General features: G+C 37.1%; 1 protein-coding gene and 1 pseudogene across 1 annotated transcript; one reads left to right on the top strand and one right to left on the bottom strand.

The window, feature by feature from the left end:
• Positions 1 to 3,119: 3,119 nt before the first annotated feature.
• On the bottom strand, positions 3,120 to 4,248 carry LOC147444317 (uncharacterized). The gene is given in 4 exon segments (XM_086528097.1): positions 3,120 to 3,155; positions 3,201 to 3,311; positions 3,395 to 3,535; positions 3,676 to 4,248. Coding segments are annotated over 4 exon segments (861 nt in total).
• Positions 4,249 to 17,714: 13,466 nt separating this feature from the next.
• LOC147444316 (uncharacterized) overlaps positions 17,715 to 18,316 on the top strand; it is a 45,775-nt pseudogene continuing 45,173 nt past the window's right edge.

Below are 18,316 nucleotides of genomic sequence, written 5' to 3'. Positions count from 1 at the left end.
TCACTTTCTTCTCAACCGTGAAGAATAAGAGAAACCATGGTGAACTCATGTCTCCTACACACACTTCCATTCCAAAATTGACCACCTAATTTCATTTTTCCTCATCCATATTATCCATATCTATCAAAAAACCACAAAATTCAGCCTCTTCTCTTGAAAGATAGCATCATGGTGATTGATTACTCATGTTCACTTACCTTGGCTCCCAAGGAAGGTCAAGAGTGGCGAACAAACATACCATCAAAGCTAGTGGACCATCAACAAGCGTCAAAATTGATCCTACTCAAGACACTTGGAGCATCAACATTGTAAGAAATCCATATTTTCTTACCTATTAAGAGTTTTTTCTTCCTTATTTGTATCCTACTTGGATACTCCCATTGTAAATATCCAATTCCATTTGTAAATCAATAAAAATACTAACTCTAATAATTTACTAACACTAACCTACTATGAAAAGTCCTATCACCTCCACTTCTCTCCTCTCTCTCTTCTTCATCTATCCACACTAACTTCTTGATAACTCCAAGCAAAAGAAATTAGATAAGTGCTGAGAATCTAACCAAACCATGGTTAGAGGAGTAACCCTAGCCCTCAAAATTGTTATAAAAGGAGGGTGTAGCTAGCACAAAAGGGGGGGAACCATAAGCAAGAGCGCTATGCTATAGCTTGAGAAGCCAAGCTCAGCCTCTCTAGAAGGAGCTCTTGAGTGGAAGCTCTTTGTCTTATGCATATGCATGTGTTGTATTAGGGGTGATTAACAAGGGAACTCTATGACATTGTAAGAGAGAGTGATCATTCAATTGAGAGTAGAAAATCTATCATTTCTCCTACTAGTGTAGGCCCAACATTTGCTAAATCAAGGAGGGTGGATTTGGAGTAAGCTTGGATACTTTTTCTCTCTTCCAACGTGAAGTAATGGACAACAATGATGTGTAAGTGTCTTGGTGTTTTTCTTAAGTTCTTGATAGCTTGTCTCTGGGTGTTGTCATCAATTTAGCCATAAATCCCACATACTGTAAGAGGGCGACAGGGTGGAGAGGACTCCCGTGTCCTTAAGACAGTGATTGGGGTGGCTTTTCTTGTGATGTGTTGTGGTGTAATTTACTCAAGCTATGTTGAAAAAATACTAATCTCACTTCCATTGGTCATGACAGATTTGTAAGAAGGTATTAGTGCAACAAGCACCCCCTCCCCCTTCCCTCTTTTTCTTACATATATAATTGTGTTTGCTTGATCACTGTCGAACATTTCAAAGCAGCCCGAGCACTATCTCTCTCTCTCTCTCTCTCTCTCTCTCTCTCTCTCTCTCTCTCTCTCTCTCTCTCTCTCTCTCTCTCTCTCTTTCTCTCTCTGTCTCTCTCTTTACGCATCCTAGTTCGCATCCAAAACTAGGTGGTGCCCCAAATTTGTGTAGGCTTACGTACGTTGCGGGTTTTTGTGTGTGTCGTTGTTTTTTTCCAACCCCAACCCAATTGAGCAGCACGCGAGCCTAGAAGAGTGCTTAGAGGTCACTCTTCTTGTTGTCCGCCCCGAACCGCCTCAATATAAAGGGAAAAGTGGGAGAGGAATGGGCCGCGTGGATTCTTTTTCTATTGCGGTAATATTGGCGGCTATATATGTGGTAATAATTGCGGTAATGCTCGCGGAAAAATTGGAAAACGCGCCAACGGGGCTGCATTATACAATTTCTCTCTTTCTTGAAGCTCTCTCTCTCCTCTTATGCGGTAATGCTTTGCCGTAACAACAAAATTCTCCCATAGTGCTCTTGGAATGCATTGGTTGTAATGTATGTCTGAAAAGAGAATCACATATGGATGCATCTTCAGCATCTGTAAGATGTTGACATGAATTGTGGACAAGTAAGAATTCACGTCGTCATTCCTAACGAGTGATCGTTGGAAAGATATGTTGTTTGAGTATGCTTTGCTTGTTATGTATGCCAAGTGTGGTGTCCCCTAGCCTTCATATAAAGGCATAAAAATCTTATATTGGATGCATGCCGCAAACATGCTCTATTGAAGTTTTGATTGTAGGATGTGGCATGGGCAGGGCAGAAAGCTGTAGGCCCAGAGAGAAGGTTTTCGGTTAGATACAATCACCTATTATATTGATTTCAAGCAATGTGAAAGCTTTTCGCAGATAGCATGATCTATCAACATGCATCTATGAAGTCCTATATCTTCAAGTTTGACACCATTAGTTTTGAACTTGAACCTGTCCGGGAATTTTAATGTTGAAGGCAATGATTTAGTAAAATATGGTCAAATATAGGGGTGTGGCAAGGAAAATCTAAAATAATTTCAAAGCAAGGGATTCTCTCTAGAAATCACCAAGTTTCAATAATTTCCAGCAAAATTTACTTATTTTCATTTACATGTATTGAATTAGAAAAGCGTTCGACACAAAAATCCCTTCTGAAGATCGAACAACTCCATAAGGCCGAGCACTCCAAGTTCAATTACAGTCAATTATACCATGGGTTTTAACATGGACCCACATCAAGCAAGTTTTGATCCCTAATTGATTACATTTCAGACATAATTAACAATTGATATCTTGCCGTTAAGTGGCAGGTTAGGAAGCTTGATCTGTTGCTATGGTCCAATGATATATCATGAATGCAGTTCTCTTTTGGAAGAACAACGTCATATAGGGGGGGGGGGGGGGGGGAGAGAGAGAGAGAGAGAGAGAGAGAGAGAGAGAGAGAGAGAGTTTAACTTTTTTATTAAGACACTTGTCTTGTAAATTGCTCGAATCTTGGCACATAAAATCCTCGAAAGTTACTTGATAGTCACAAGCATATTGTATCTCATGAGCAATGGCCGGTACATTGACAAGTGTGCTTTTGTTCAAGGGTGGCTCTACTTCATTGGAAAATGGTACAACATTATCCTAAGAATTTAAATAAAAGCAATTAGATTCTATTAGATGACAAAATGGTAAGCAATACTCACTATGTTCAAAGCTAAGATTAAGAGAAAGGTTATAATCCCAAGAAAATAAAAAGAGATTATAATAGCATAATAAAACTTTAGCAAACTCTAATGATAAAGAATGATGATTGCCTTTTCCTATTCTATCATTACAAGAATGACATGGACTTGCACTTTACAACTTCAAGCATGTGGAACAAAGATTAAAGAAACATTTTCCTAAAAGAGAAGACAAATTAGAATCACAAGCTCTTTAAAACTTACTCGTCGAGCTTGACTTCTTTGAAGATCGTGAGAGCCATCCAAGCAACCTTTATTAACATAAGGGTGCAGAACTTCATAGCTTGTTGGTACTTCTCCTTGTAGCCAAGCCTCCTAAAAAACATCCATATATAATTGTTTCAAAAGGATATGTCTATATTACAAGGTTTTCAAAACTCATTTTTTTAAAGAATTACCTCATTGGTATCATCAAGGGTGATGACCCCTTGAACGAGGCCCGTATAGAATGCACTTCGAGGAGTCTCTTCTTTGTGCAATGTAGTTGATGCATTGCTCATAGCGCAACCTTGGGTAGACTCCATGGGAGGTATATCATCCTTGACAAACTCGTTCTAGAATGAATGAATGAGAGAGAGAGAGAGAGAGAGAGAGAGAGAGAGAGAGAGAGAGAGAGATTAGAACAAGTGAGAGATACATAAAAAACTTACAAGATACATAACATACATATTGGTAATACCGTTTGTGGATTGGTGTGATTATGACCAAGACTTTGATCAATGTTGTCGCCTTGAGCATAGCATCTACGTCTTTTTGCATCCACCATTCCTTTGTCACACTTTCTAATGTAGTTTCGATGTTCCAAGACCTTCATGTACACATCTTCAATTCGCCATGGCAATTCTCCAAGTTTTCCAAAGTGGAGAGGTGGAATGTGCTCCATATTTTCTTTGATAAAATCGAGAATTTGATCCGATTTTTCACGACTATTGCGGAGATTGATGAATGAAAAATCCTCTTTGTCTTGCCTCCAAAAACCCATGTCAAACAACTCTCTAATTTTTACCATGCCCTTGTTACAAGATGCTCATGCTTCTCAATAATGTTTCACAAGGAAGGCTTTCCCAACGGTGGCATACATATCTTTTACCTTCCTAGGATAGAAAATCCTATGATACGTTATTGGGCGCGCATCATTTTTAGGGATTCCTACATTACTTGTGATAAAGTCACTAACTACATCGGGTAAAGTAGGTTTGACATGAGATTCGGTGTTGTATTCTAGGGCTTTGCTTTGTGAGGTTAAGCTCATATTCTCGGAAGAATGAAAAAGGGGTGATGTTTGACTCTTAGGAACAAATATGTGGCCACCCTCTAGTACCCTTTTAGACCAACCCACTAAAGCATGTCTATGGGCAACACTCTTTATGCCTATCTCACTCCAGCCTTCACTAGTCATATACAAGCAAATATTTCCATTAATGCCACTGGAAAAAATAGCCTCAGAATATTCATGTGTACCACAAAACCTTTGCACAAAATTAGCCACCACTGATAGAGTGTCCCTTGATATCACCTTGGAGTTAGTTTCAAAGCTCACATCTTCAAAGCTACGAGCCAAATTGAAAAGATTAAAGAAAGAACACTAAATAAAGCTTGATTTTTTCCTAAAGAGAAAAGTATACTCTTGAATTCAAAACGCTTCGCATTATACGTACCCTTTGGCAGTCATATCTGTCCTCGAAAATGCAGTTTATGGAGCTCGTGAAATAGCCCCTATGAGCACCTGAGCTTTTCTTCTTGTTGTACGTATGAACCTGTTTGGAGTTTCAAATGGAGATGAGCCGTTTATATAGGATCTCGGAGATGACCTGGCTTTCCTTAATTACAGCTTCTACAGCGCACCCTTAAGGGCTCTGTACTGACTGGCCTTGATTATAGCTTCTGTAGCGCACCCTTAAGGCCTCCATACTGAGATCGTCTCTAATGTCCCTCGCTCTCTCTGAGCCTGGCCTTGAGAGCCTTCTTCTGAGCTTGTCAGATGGCTTCCCCCCCTTTCAACTGTAGCTCGTATCCTCTCTTTGGCTCTCAATCAGCTAGCGACCTTCAGTCCCTTCCAATCCCTTGGCAGCCCCTAGCTCTTGCAGCGTGCTCTGGTTTCTGAGCCCCCCGTGCCCTCCTTTTATATTGCTCTGTAAGTGGGAGCCTTCGCAGGATATACGCAGCCACGCCGCCCTTCGCTTCACGCACACAATATACCCCTTGCTCTCGACGGTGGACTTATAAGGAGGACTCCCACTCAGGAGCTTATTCAAGCTTGGGCGGTCGTAATACAACAAAGTGAAGTAATACTATTAGCAAAGTGAAGCTGGCATTTGAGGAGAAGCCTTGTGCGTTCGCTGCGCTGATCTGTGCATAGCCAAACTAGAATGTTCAACGCGCTCTGTGTATAGCTAGAGAATCCAGAAATTAGCTGTGGCGGGATATGAAGATGGAGTGCCGATTTAGATTGTAGTTGCTAACAGAATTTGTGTGTGTGTGTGTGTTTTTGGAGGGAAACTTGAAATGTGACCGCTTCGCCTGTAAAAGCTTATCGAATCGAATATTGGTTTTGCCAGAATTCATAACTGTAAGAAACGGCGCCCAATAGCCCTCCATAATGACGCTACAGACTCACGGTGGACTCGTGGAGAGAGAGAGTGCAGCAATGTGTGTGTGTGTGGCTGATGAGGTTCGCTAGAGTCTGCTGCCAGCCAATGTGGACCCACTCCTAGCCAGTATCGAATTCATGGAGCATGGATACGGTTCGCCAGTCTAGTCATTTTCATTGGGCCATTTTGTAAGGCCAAAATACCCCCCTAATTTGTGGAAACTCCAAACTGCCTCTCAAGTTTCGAAAATTCCCAAAATACCATTGTATCTATTTTGGTGGCCTGAAGATATTCTAATCATTATTCTTTTTGGACAATTGAGCAATGAGAGGCGTTTTTAAGCGTAAGCACCTTACAAAAAAGGGCAATTATGTTTACAAATAATGAAGTTCATAGTCTCCAAAAACTACATAACCATCTCAAACTCTAGTTTTAGCATCTTCTATTGAATGCAAATCAATCTTTGAAATTTGAGGGGTATTTTGGGAATTTCCAAAAATTAGAGAGGTAGTTTGCTAATTTCCTAAGGACCAACTTCGAAACAGCGTAGCGTAGCTGTAATGGCTTGCGTCTCTTGCTGGGGACGTTGGTGGTTCGCAGCCCCTATGTTGTTTTTGCGTGCCTCAGAATTTGAAAGTCTGTCGCTATCTTGTTGTGGGCGAGGGGGTAACGCGGGGTATACTTTTGCTTTTCCAAACAACATGCGGCACTGATGGTATTGTGCCAACTCAAAGTCATGCACATCGAGGCGGACATGTGTGATTAGGCCCTAAGAGCTACAACCCATCCATGACATTGTATACCTCATGTGTAACCAGCACAAGATACCTTGTGTATAGATCAACAATGTCAATGTATATATACGATATAAACAATGCAAGATAATAATTACGATAGCCTCTAGTCTACTTCATGATAGCCTAGATTAGGTTATGATGATGATTGAGAGATCAAATAGGAGCCTCAAATAGTGGAGTTATGAAAAATAATAACAATCCATACTATCACATTATTATCAATGTCTAAGATAATGTGTATGTACGTGCACGTGTTTGGAGCCACCGAGCACTCGATATATATCTTAGTGAGAGAGAGGGTGAGGCGCGGCGAGGAGAGAGAAACAACGTTGCGACCGGCAAGTAGCGGGCATAGTTTTCCATAGTATGCTGAAAAAGGCATAGTGACACGAACTAAACTCCGTCACGCTGTCAGAAATGTTACTGCCAACTAAGCCTCGCGTGACCATAGCCTTGGTACGAGATGTTTTTAATCAAAGTATACTATATCCCCGCAAGTATGAACGTCTCCATAACAATCGGAATATCCTTATATGTATGCATTAACATTACCAAGAGCTCGAACTAGGAAATGAATATCTCAATAAGTTAGAACAACTAGTCTAGTTGGATAGTGTGTACAAGTATAGATATATAGTGTGGAGATTGGAGATTGCTGAGAAGGGTTCTACGTTACCAACTGTGGCATCATGTGCAAAAGACAAGCTTTTCAACCTGGAAAGGGTAAATTGAGACCCGTGTGAATGCACTCTAAATTGGCACATGGTTTTTTTGGTAAATTTGGAAGTGCAGGACGTGGCAACCGGGGGTCTATTGAGTCGGACTCTATTGACAGTAGTGTTCGGAAAAAATGTGTCTCAACTTAAGATCGTGCCGTTTTCAATTCCACCCCGAAATAGAGAAAAATAGTTTAAAAACCCAAAAAAATAAAGCAAATTTATAAAAATTTCCTCATGGTAAATTCAAGAAAAGGATTTTTGCATGTGTGAAAAAATTATTTTTTCCTTCAGAGCCTCAAATAGGAATTGAGGGTGGGAAAAACTACCCCTGCTTACAAATTGTCCTTCCCATAGCTGGCTATTGTGGGCCACCCCACCAGTTAAGGCTATACATGCATGGACACTATCCATCTATAGAAGGGGTATTATAATGGTTGTTATCAAGGTTAAATATGTATATCCTAACTCACTACAACTCCCCGACCACACATGTATACATACATATTGAGTGCTCGGTATCTCCACACATGTATATGTACACATTATCTTAGACATTGATAATAATGTGGTAGTGTGGATTGTTATAATTTTTCATAACTCCACTAATTCAGTCTCCTATTGGAACTCTCAATCATCACCATAGCCTAATCTAGGCTCTCATGAAGTAGACTAGCTAAGGCCGCATCGTCATTATTATCTTGCATTGTTTATATCGTACGTTGCAGATATGGAAATTATATAACAAATTCCTATTGATCTATATATTCGTTTGTTTTTATATAAAATATATACAAAATCCAGCAAATAATTTAATATGACTTGTTATTCTATCTGTATATACCGAGTTGTATATATACATGGACATTGTTCATCTATACATGAGGTAACATACTGTGATTGTAGGTTATTGTTTACATCCTATCTCACTATCCAACTATACCATACATGCAATTTTACCATTATTATCATGCACTATATTTGACGTAGGTAATTGCATGGATTATAAACATCTTATCATAATTATTATCGCATGTTATTATCACTCCAATATATTTTATCAAATTTTCATTGGTCTCGTCGTAGTAATTACATACGGTATCATAATTATTATCATGCACTATCCTCTTATATCTCTAAAATACACCCTATATAGATCAAGTGGATATCAGAAACATGTTCCACATCACACCATGCAACTAAAATAGAGCTTGCATAATTATATTTGTCTAATGTATATTCTCTTGTAAGATATATAGGGAATGTCTAGTGCTAAGTTATCATAAACATGATATTCTAGGTACATATGGAGTTGTATACATGCATGGACACTATCCATCTATAGAAGGGGTATTATAATGGATCTTGACATGGACATAGTATCAAAAGGTTCATTTTACATGGATACATACATGTGTAGAGATAATATGTCAAATTATTTACATGCAGGGGCACTATCCATCTAAAAATGTATACCTGTAGGGACACTATCAATTTATATAAGGGGTGTAATAATCCTACACGTTTACACGAGATCATATTGGATCTTGGCCAGATTGGGCAGGCTAGGGAAGCAATGACGAGACGTGTGAGCATTATGCCACGCTATGTTGATATAAGTAGACAAAAGTTTGAGTGCAATAATGACTTTACTATCCACTATCCAACTAGACTATATCGTAGATCACATATATTGTAATTATTATGTAGAAAATACCTCTTGATATACATATAATTTGTCCATTGTAGCAAATTCCTATTGATCTATATATTAGTTTAGTTTTATATAAAATATATGCAAAATCCAGAAGATAATTTTATATAACTTGTTATTCTATGTGACATATATACCGAGTTGTATATATATATGGACATTGTTCATCTATACACGAGGTAACATACTCTGATTGTAGGTTATTGTTTATATCGTAGCTCACTATCGAACTATACCATACATGCAATTTTACCATTATTATCATGCACTATATTTGACGTAGGTAATTGCATGGATTATCATAATTATTATTGCTCAAGTATATCTCTAATTATAAACATCTTATCATAATTATTATCGCAAATTATTATTGCTCGAGTATATCTCTAATTAATTTATATCCTATCAAGGTGTTATGTTCATACCCCTTGATATACATCTACATGTAATATCAATTGTTCATTGGGCTCGTCGTAATAATTACATGCGGTATCATAATCATTGTCATGCACTATCCTCTTAGATCTCTAAAATACACCCTATATATATCTAGTGGATATAAGAAACATGTTCTACATCATACGGTGCAACTAAAATAGAGCTTGCCTAATTATATTTGTAAAATGTATATTATCTTGTGAGATATATAGGGAATGTCTAGTGCTAAGTTATCATAAACATGATATTCTAGGTACATATGGAGTTGTATACATACATGGACACTATCCATCTATAGAAGGGGTATTATAATGGTTCTTATCAAGGTTAAATATGTATATCCTAACTCACTACAACTCCCCGTAGTAATATCTCCACACATATATACATATATATCGAGTGCTCGGTAGCTCCAAACATGTGTACGTACATACACATTATCTTAGACATTGATAATAATGTGGTAGTGGGGATGTTTTAATTTTTCATAACTCAACTATTTGAGCCTCCTATTTGAACTCTCAATCATCATCATAACCTAATCTAGGCTACCATAAAGTAGACTAGAGACTGCATCGTAATTATTATCTTGCATTGTTTATATCGTAGGTCGCATATATTGAAAATATATAACAAATTCCTATTGATCTATATATTCGTTTAGTTTTACATAAAATATATGCAAACTCTAGCAAGTATATTTATAGAACTTGTTATTCTATGTGTATATATTGAGTTGTATATATACATTGAAATTGTTCATCTATACACAAGGTATCATACTGTGATTGTAGGTTATTGTTTATATCCTATCTCACTATCTAACTATACCATACAAGCAATTTTGTTATTATTATCACGCACTATATTTGAGGTTATAAGTTATTGCATGGATTGTAACAATCTTATCCTAATTATTATCGCACGCTACTATCACTCGAGTATGTCTCTAATTAATTTATATCCTATCAAGGTGTTATGTTGATACCCCTTGATATACATCTTCATTTAATATATAGTTTTTCAAATTAAAATATGTAGGACATCCATATTAATAGTCTATATCTTGACATGGACATAATATCAAAAGGTCCATTTTACACGAATCACCATTTTGAATAATATGTTTTGAGAGAGAAAGAAAGAGCACATAAATAAAACCCCAAAGTGTGGAGAATACACACATGAGATGATGTATATATAGAGGGGACCTGGGTGCCATATATAGAGAAGCCATATATTGAGTAGCTTCACATATAAGCTCAACACCCCCGCTCAAAATAAGGGTCCCTAACTGTGGATGAAAAAACCCTTGGGGGATCAAGGGAAAAACCCACAGCTCTATATACACCCACCGTTATATTATAAAAATCATTGAATATACAAATGTTCATGAGGAGCTACATCACTCCTTTTACAATGAATATTTTATGCGGAGCTACATCACTCCTTTTACAATGAATTTTTTATGAGGAGTTACATAACTCCTATCCTATCAAATACAATAATTAATACAAAGGTTCAATGAAGAGGTGTAAAGGCTATCGATTAGCTCGTAATCAGAAGTGTCTCCAAGAATCTGCTGTGTAGCTTGTCATCACTATCGCATCACCAAACATATCTTCATGTTGTCATCAATATGGCATCACCAAACATGTCTTCATAAAACTTTTATTGTCACCAAGTTTTTCTATGATCAATCCTACATAGATCATAGACTCAGAAAACATAGTCATGTAAATTATTAGCATCGTTAGTGAAATAATAACATTCACAATGCCATAAGAGATGGTTCGCGACGCCACTCTTTTGACGACATATATACGCACGACAACATATGTGGACATAAAGTATGAACATAAAAAATTACAAGATGCATGATACGTGATGCAAATGACATGTGTATATACTACATAAAACGACATTTATCAACGTAGTGATATCAATGAGTATCATCAAAGTATTAACAAAATATCATCATTGTATCAATAAAAAATCATCATGGTATCAACGAAAAGCATCATAGAATAATCATTGTATCAAGGAAACAACGTCATGGCATCACCGAGAATAACCATGGAATGAACGAAACAACATCATGATATCACTGAGAATAATCATTGTACCATCGAAACAACATCATGGTATCACCGAGAATAACCATGGTATCAACGAAACAACATCATGATATCACCGAGAATAATCATTGTATCAACGAAACAACATCATGGTATCACCGAGAATAACCATGGTATCAACAAAACAACATCATGGTATCACAGAGAATAACCATGGAATCAACAAAATATCATCATGGCATCACCGAGAATAACCATGGTATCAACAAAATATCATCATGGTATCAACGAAAATCACCAGGACCAAAGTACTAACAAAACATCATCATGGTATCATCAAAATCACTATGGTATCAACGAGAGATTGTCAATAAACGGTGTAAAATATATCTCTAGAAGAATAATTATACGAGAATCAATGAACGAGTATGTCATATAACAAAAGATCATGTACCAACAGTAGCTCGATAGAATTTGGACGATCATCAATGGCTCGACTGAATCGAAACGATATGTAACTAGCTTCTGCAGCAAAGTTATGTCAGTAACAAATATATGATTGATGAAGAGAAAATATAATTGAGAAGTTTTCAATTATGAGAAAAATCAAAAGCAAAAAGTAAAATTTTCTTTTCAAACATATTCACAGTACGAGAACGATAACCCAAAATCAATGCACAATTTAGAGAAACTTTCTTCTGCAAAGTTATACACCACATCGATTCTGATGGCTCAAGTGAATAGTTTCTGCAAAATCATTTGCAATTAGCAGAAAAAAGAAAAAAAAAACCAAAAACAAAACTTGCTTCTCAGGCATGTACGCAGTTCGCAAACGATAACTAAAAATCACTGCAGAATTAAAAAAAACTTCCTGTTGCAAAGTTGTAGACTACATCGGTTCGGGTCCCTCACACGGGTAGTTTCTGCAAAAGCATTTCCAATTAGCAAAAAAATCAAAAACAAAAAGCGGATGTTGCTTTTGAGGTATGTACGCAGTCTGCGAACAATAACTCAAAATTGGTACAGAATTTGAAAAACTTTCTTTTGCAAAGTTGTAGACCACATCGATTCTGTCCCTTACGCGAGTAGTTTCTGCAAAATCGTTTTCAATTAGTAGAAAAATCAAAAACCTAAAAAGAAACTTGCTTTTCAAACATGTACGCAGTCTGCAAACAATAACTCAAAATTTGTGTAGAATTTGAAAAAATCTTCTTCTGCAAAGTTGTAGACCACACTCAATGCGGTACCCCTCGCAAGTAGTTTCTGCAAAACCGTTTTCAATTAGCAAAAAAATAAAAAACATAAAACAAAACTTGCTTTTCGGACATGTACGCAGTCCACGAACAATAACTCAAAATCGATGTAGAATTTGAAAAAAGTTCCTTCTGCAAAGTTGAAGTTTATGGAAAATCGTTTCTGATCAGGAGAAAAATTGAAAACAAAAACATATTGCTCTGATACCATGTTGAGAGAGAAAGAAAGAGCACAGAAATAGAACCCCAAAGTGTGTAGAATACACACATGAGATGATGTATATATAGAAGGGACCAGGGTGCCATATATAGAGAAGCCATATATTGAGTAGCTTCACATATAAGCTCAACAATATGTATACCTACGTGGAGATAATATGTGAGATTATTTTTTCTTTGTTATGTTGATACCTTTTGATATACATCTTCATTTAATATATAACTTTTCTAAAAGATGTACGACATCCATATATTAATTGTGTCTATATCTTGACATGGACATAGTATCAAAAGGTCCATTTTACATGGATGGCCATTGTGAATATTATGTACATACATGTGTAGAGATAATATGTCAAATTATTTACATGTAGGGGCACTATCCATCTAAAAATGTATACAGGTAGGGACACTATCAATTTATATAAGGGGTGTAATAATTATCCTACACGTTTACACAAAATCATATTGGATCTTGGCAAGATTGGGCGGGCTAGGGAAGCAATGACAAGATGTGTGACCATTATGCCAGGCTATGTTGATATAAGTAGACAAAAGTTTAAGTGCAATAATGAATTTACTATCCACTATCCAACTAGACTATATCGTAGCTCACATATATTGTAATTATTATGTAGCATATACCTCTTGATATACATATAATTTTTCCATTGTAGCAAATTCTGATTGATCTATATATTTATTTAGTTTTATATAAAATATATGCAAAATCCATCAGATAATTTTATATAACTTGTTATTCTATGTGACATATATACCGAGTTGTATATATACATGGACATTGTTCATCTATACACGAGGTAACATACAGTGACTGTAGGTTATTGTTCATATCCTATCTCACTATCCAACTATACCATACATGAAATTTTACCATTATTATCATGCACTATATTTGACGTAGGTAATTGCATGGATTATAAACATCTTATCGTAATTATTATTGCACGTTATTATTGCTCGAGTATATCTCTAATTAATTTATATCCTATCAAGGTGTTATGTTCATACCCTTTGATATACATCTACATTTAATATCAATTGTTCATTGGGCTCGTCGTAATAATTACATGTGGTATCATAATCATTATCATGCACTATCCTCTTAGATCTCTAAAATACACCCTACATATATCTAGTGGATATCAAAAACATGTTCTACATCACACGGAACAACTAAAATAGAGCTTGCATAATTATATTTGTCTAATGTATATTATCTTGTCAGATATAAAGGGAATGTTTAGTGATAATTTATCATAAACATGATATTCTAGGTACATATGGAGTTGTATACATACATGGACACTATCCATCTATAGAAGGGGTATTATAATGGTTCTTATCAAGGTTAAATATGTATATCCTAACTCACTACAGCTCCCCACATTAATATCTCCACACATATATACATATATATCGAGTGCTCGGTAGCTCCAAACACGTGCACGTATATTCACATTATCTTAGACATTCATAATAATGTGATAGTGTGGATTGTTTTAATTTTTCATAACTCCACTATTTGAGCCTCCTATTTGAACTCTCAATCATCATCATAACCTAATCTAGGCTATCATGAAGTAGACTAGAGGCTACATCGTAATTATTATCTTGCATTGTTTATATCGTAGGTAGCATATATTGAAAATATATAACAAATTCCTATTGATCTATATATTCTTTTAGTTTATATAAAATATATGCAAACTCTAGCAAGTATGTTTATAGAACTTGTTCATCTATGTGTATATATTGAGTTGTATATATACATTGACATTGTTGATCTATACACAAGGTATCATACTTTGATTGTAGGTTATTGTTTATATCCTATCTCACTATCTAACTATACCATACATGCTATTTTTTTTATTATTATCACGCACTATATTTGAAGTTATAAGTAGTTTCATGGATTGTAAACATCTTATTATAATTATTGTCGCACGTTATTAGCACTTGTTAAGTATTGAGTGTATCTTTAATTAATTTATATCCTATCAAGTGTTATGTATTTACCTCTTGATATACATATTCATTTAATATATAGTTTTTCAAAAATATGTAGGACATTCATATACTAACTCATTATTCAATTACTAGACTCACGGCACCATGATTATTATCAAACACTATTTACATTGTATATCATAATAAATAGTAAAAACATATATCTGTGCTGCAACAACAAATGCAATGATATGTGCGTATACATGTGGGGTTAATATGGGTACCTATAAACATGCAGGGACACTATCCATCCATTCATGTGTACATGTAGGGACACTATAGAACTATGCAAGGGGTAACATATACGTTTTAGGTTAGTGTTTATATCGTACATCAATATCCAACTAGACTAGCAATGCCGCTATTATTGTCGAGTGTTGGTTGTATTGTCGCTTGCACATGTTCTACATCACACCATGCAACTAATTTTCCCTTTTTTTCTCTATATACATGTAGGGACACTATCAAATTGGCTATGCACATGTTCTCTATTTTTCTCTATATGCATGTAGGAAGACTATGGAACTATGCCAGGGGTGAAATATACATTCTAGGTTAGTGTTTATATCGTATATCACTATCCAAGTAGACTAGCGGTGCCGTTATTAATATCTTTGCTACAAAAACCAATGAAAATTATATATACATATATATATCTTGGCCTAGGAAAAATTTCTTTCCGATTGACATGTTGTGCTGGTTACACATGAGGTATACAATGTCATGGACGGGTTGTAGCTCTTTGGGCCCAATCACACACGTCTGCCTCGACGTTCGCGACTTTGAGTTGGCGCAATATCATCGGTGCCGCATGTTGTTTGGAAAAGCAAAAGTATACCCAGGGTTACCCCCTCGCCCACAACAAGATAGCGACAGACTTCCAAATTTTGAGGCGCGCAAAAACAACAGAGGGGTTGCGAACCACCGATGTCCCCAGCCAGAGACGCAAGCCATTACAGCTACGCTACTCTGTTTCGAAGTTGGTCCTTACAAAATTAGCAAACTACCTCTCTAATTTGTGGAAATTCCCAAAATACCCCTCAAATTTCAAAGATTGATTGCCATTCAATAGAAGATGCTAAAACTAGAGTTTGAGATGGTTATGTAGTTTTTGGAGACTATGAACTTCATTATTTGTAAACATAATTGCCCTTTTTTGTAAGGTGCTTACGCTTAAAAACGCCTCTCATTGCTCAATTGTCCAAAAAGAATAATGATTAGAATATCTTTAGGCCACCAAAATAGATACAATGGTTTTTTGGGAATTTTTGAAACTTGAGAGGTAGTTTGGAATTTACACAAATTAGGGGGGTATTTTGGCCTTACAAAATGGCCCAATGAAAACGACTGGACTGGCGAACCGTGTCCAGGCTCCATGAATTGGACGTTGGCTAGGAGTGGGTCCACATTGGCTGGCGGCAGACTCTAGCGAACCTTATCAGCCACACACACACACATTGCTGCACTCTCTCTCTCTCTCTCTCCACGAGTCCATCGTGAGTCTGTAGCGTCATTATGGAGGGCTATTGGGCACCGTTTCTTACAGTTATGAATTCTAGCAAAACCAATATTCGATTCGATAAGCTTTTACAAGCGAAACAGTCACGTTTCAAGTTTCCCTCCAAAAACACACACATACACACACACACACACACACACATTCTGTTAGCAGCTACAATCTAAATTGGCACTCCATCTTCATATCTCGCCACAGCTAATTTTTGGATTCTCTAGCTATACACAAAGCGCATTGAACGTTCTAGTTTGGCTATGCACAGATCAACGCAGCGAACGCACAAGGCTTCTCCTGAAATGCGAGCTTCACTTGCTAATAGTATTACTTAACTTTGTTGTATTACGACCCCCCAAGCTTGAATCAACTCCTGAGTGGGAGACCTCCTTATAAGGCCACCGTCAACTGGGAGAGCAAGGGGTATATTGTGTGCGTGAAGCGAAGGGCGGCACGGCTGCGTATATCCTGCAAAGTCTCCCACTTGCAGAGCAATATAAAAGGAGGGCACGGAGGGCTTAGAAGCTAGAGCACGCTGTAGGAGCTAGGCGCTGCCAAGGGATTGGAAGGGCCTAAAGGCCGCCGGCTGATTGACAGCCAAAGAGAGGATACGAGCTGTAGTTGAAAGGGGGGGAAGCCATCTGACAAGCTCAGCAAAAGGCTCTCAAGTCCGCGCTCAGAGAGAGCAAGGGACATTAGAGACAAGCTCAGTACGGAGGCCTTAAGGGTGCGTTGTAGAAGCTGTAATCAAGGCCAGTCAGTACGGAGCCCTTAAGGGTGCGTTGGAGAAGCTGTAATCAAGGAAAGCTAGGTCATCTCCAAGATCCTATATAAACGGCTCATCTCCATTTGAAACTCCGAACAGGTTCATACGTGCAACAAGAAGAAAAGCTCAGGTGCTCACAAGGGCTATTTCACGAGCTCCATAAACTGCATTTTTGAGGACAGATATGACTGTCAAAGGGTACGTATAATGTGAAGCATTTTGAATTCAAGAGTATACTCTTCTCTTTAGCAAAAAATCAAGCTTTATTTAGTGTTCTTTCTTTAATCTTTTCAATTTGGCTCGTAGCTTTGAAGATGTGTGCTTTGACACTAACTCCAAGGTGATATCAAGGGACACTCTATCAGTGGTTAATTTTGTGCAAAGGTTTTGTGGTACACGTGAATACTCTGAGGCTATTTTTTTCTAGTGGCATTAATGGAAAACTTTGCTTGTATATGACTAGTGAAGGTTGGAGTGAGATAGGCATAAAGAGTGTTGCCCATAGACATGCTTTGGTGGGTTGGTCTAAAAGGGTACTAGAGGGTGGCCACATATTTGTTCCTAAGAGTCAAACATCACCCCTTTTTCATTCTTCCGAGAATATGAGCTTAACCTCACAAAGCAAAGCCCTAGAATACAACACCGAATCTCATGTCAAACCTACTTTACCCGATGTAGTTAGTGACTTTATCACAAGTAATGTAGGAATCCCTAAAAATGATGCGCGCCCAATAACGCATCATAGGATTTTCTACCCTAGGAAGGTAAAAGATATGTATGCCACCGTTGGGAGAGCCTTCCTTGTGAAACATTATCGAGAAGCATGAGCATCCTTTAACAAGGGCATGGTGAAAATTAGAGAGTTATTTGACATGGGTTTTTGCAGGCAAGACAAAGAGGATTTTTCATTCATCAATCTCCGCAATGGTCGTGAAAAATCAGATCAAATCCTCGATTTTATCAAAGAAAATATGGAGCACATTCCACCTCTCCACTTTGGAAAACTTGGAGAATTGCCATGGCGAATTGAAGATGTGTACATGAAGGTCTTGGAACATCGAAACTACATTAGAAAGTGTGGCAAAGGAATGGTGGACGCAAAAAGACGTAGATGCTATGCTCAAGGCGACAACATTGATCGAAGTCTTGGTCATAATCACACCAATCAACAAACGGTATTACCAATATGTATTCTATGTATCTT

This window comes from Adiantum capillus-veneris, chromosome 13 (genome assembly GCF_014529385.1).
Source record: "Adiantum capillus-veneris isolate H3 chromosome 13, ASM1452938v2, whole genome shotgun sequence".
Classification (NCBI taxonomy): Eukaryota; Viridiplantae; Streptophyta; class Polypodiopsida; order Polypodiales; family Pteridaceae; genus Adiantum; species Adiantum capillus-veneris.
This window is presented reverse-complemented; position numbering and strand designations above follow the sequence as displayed.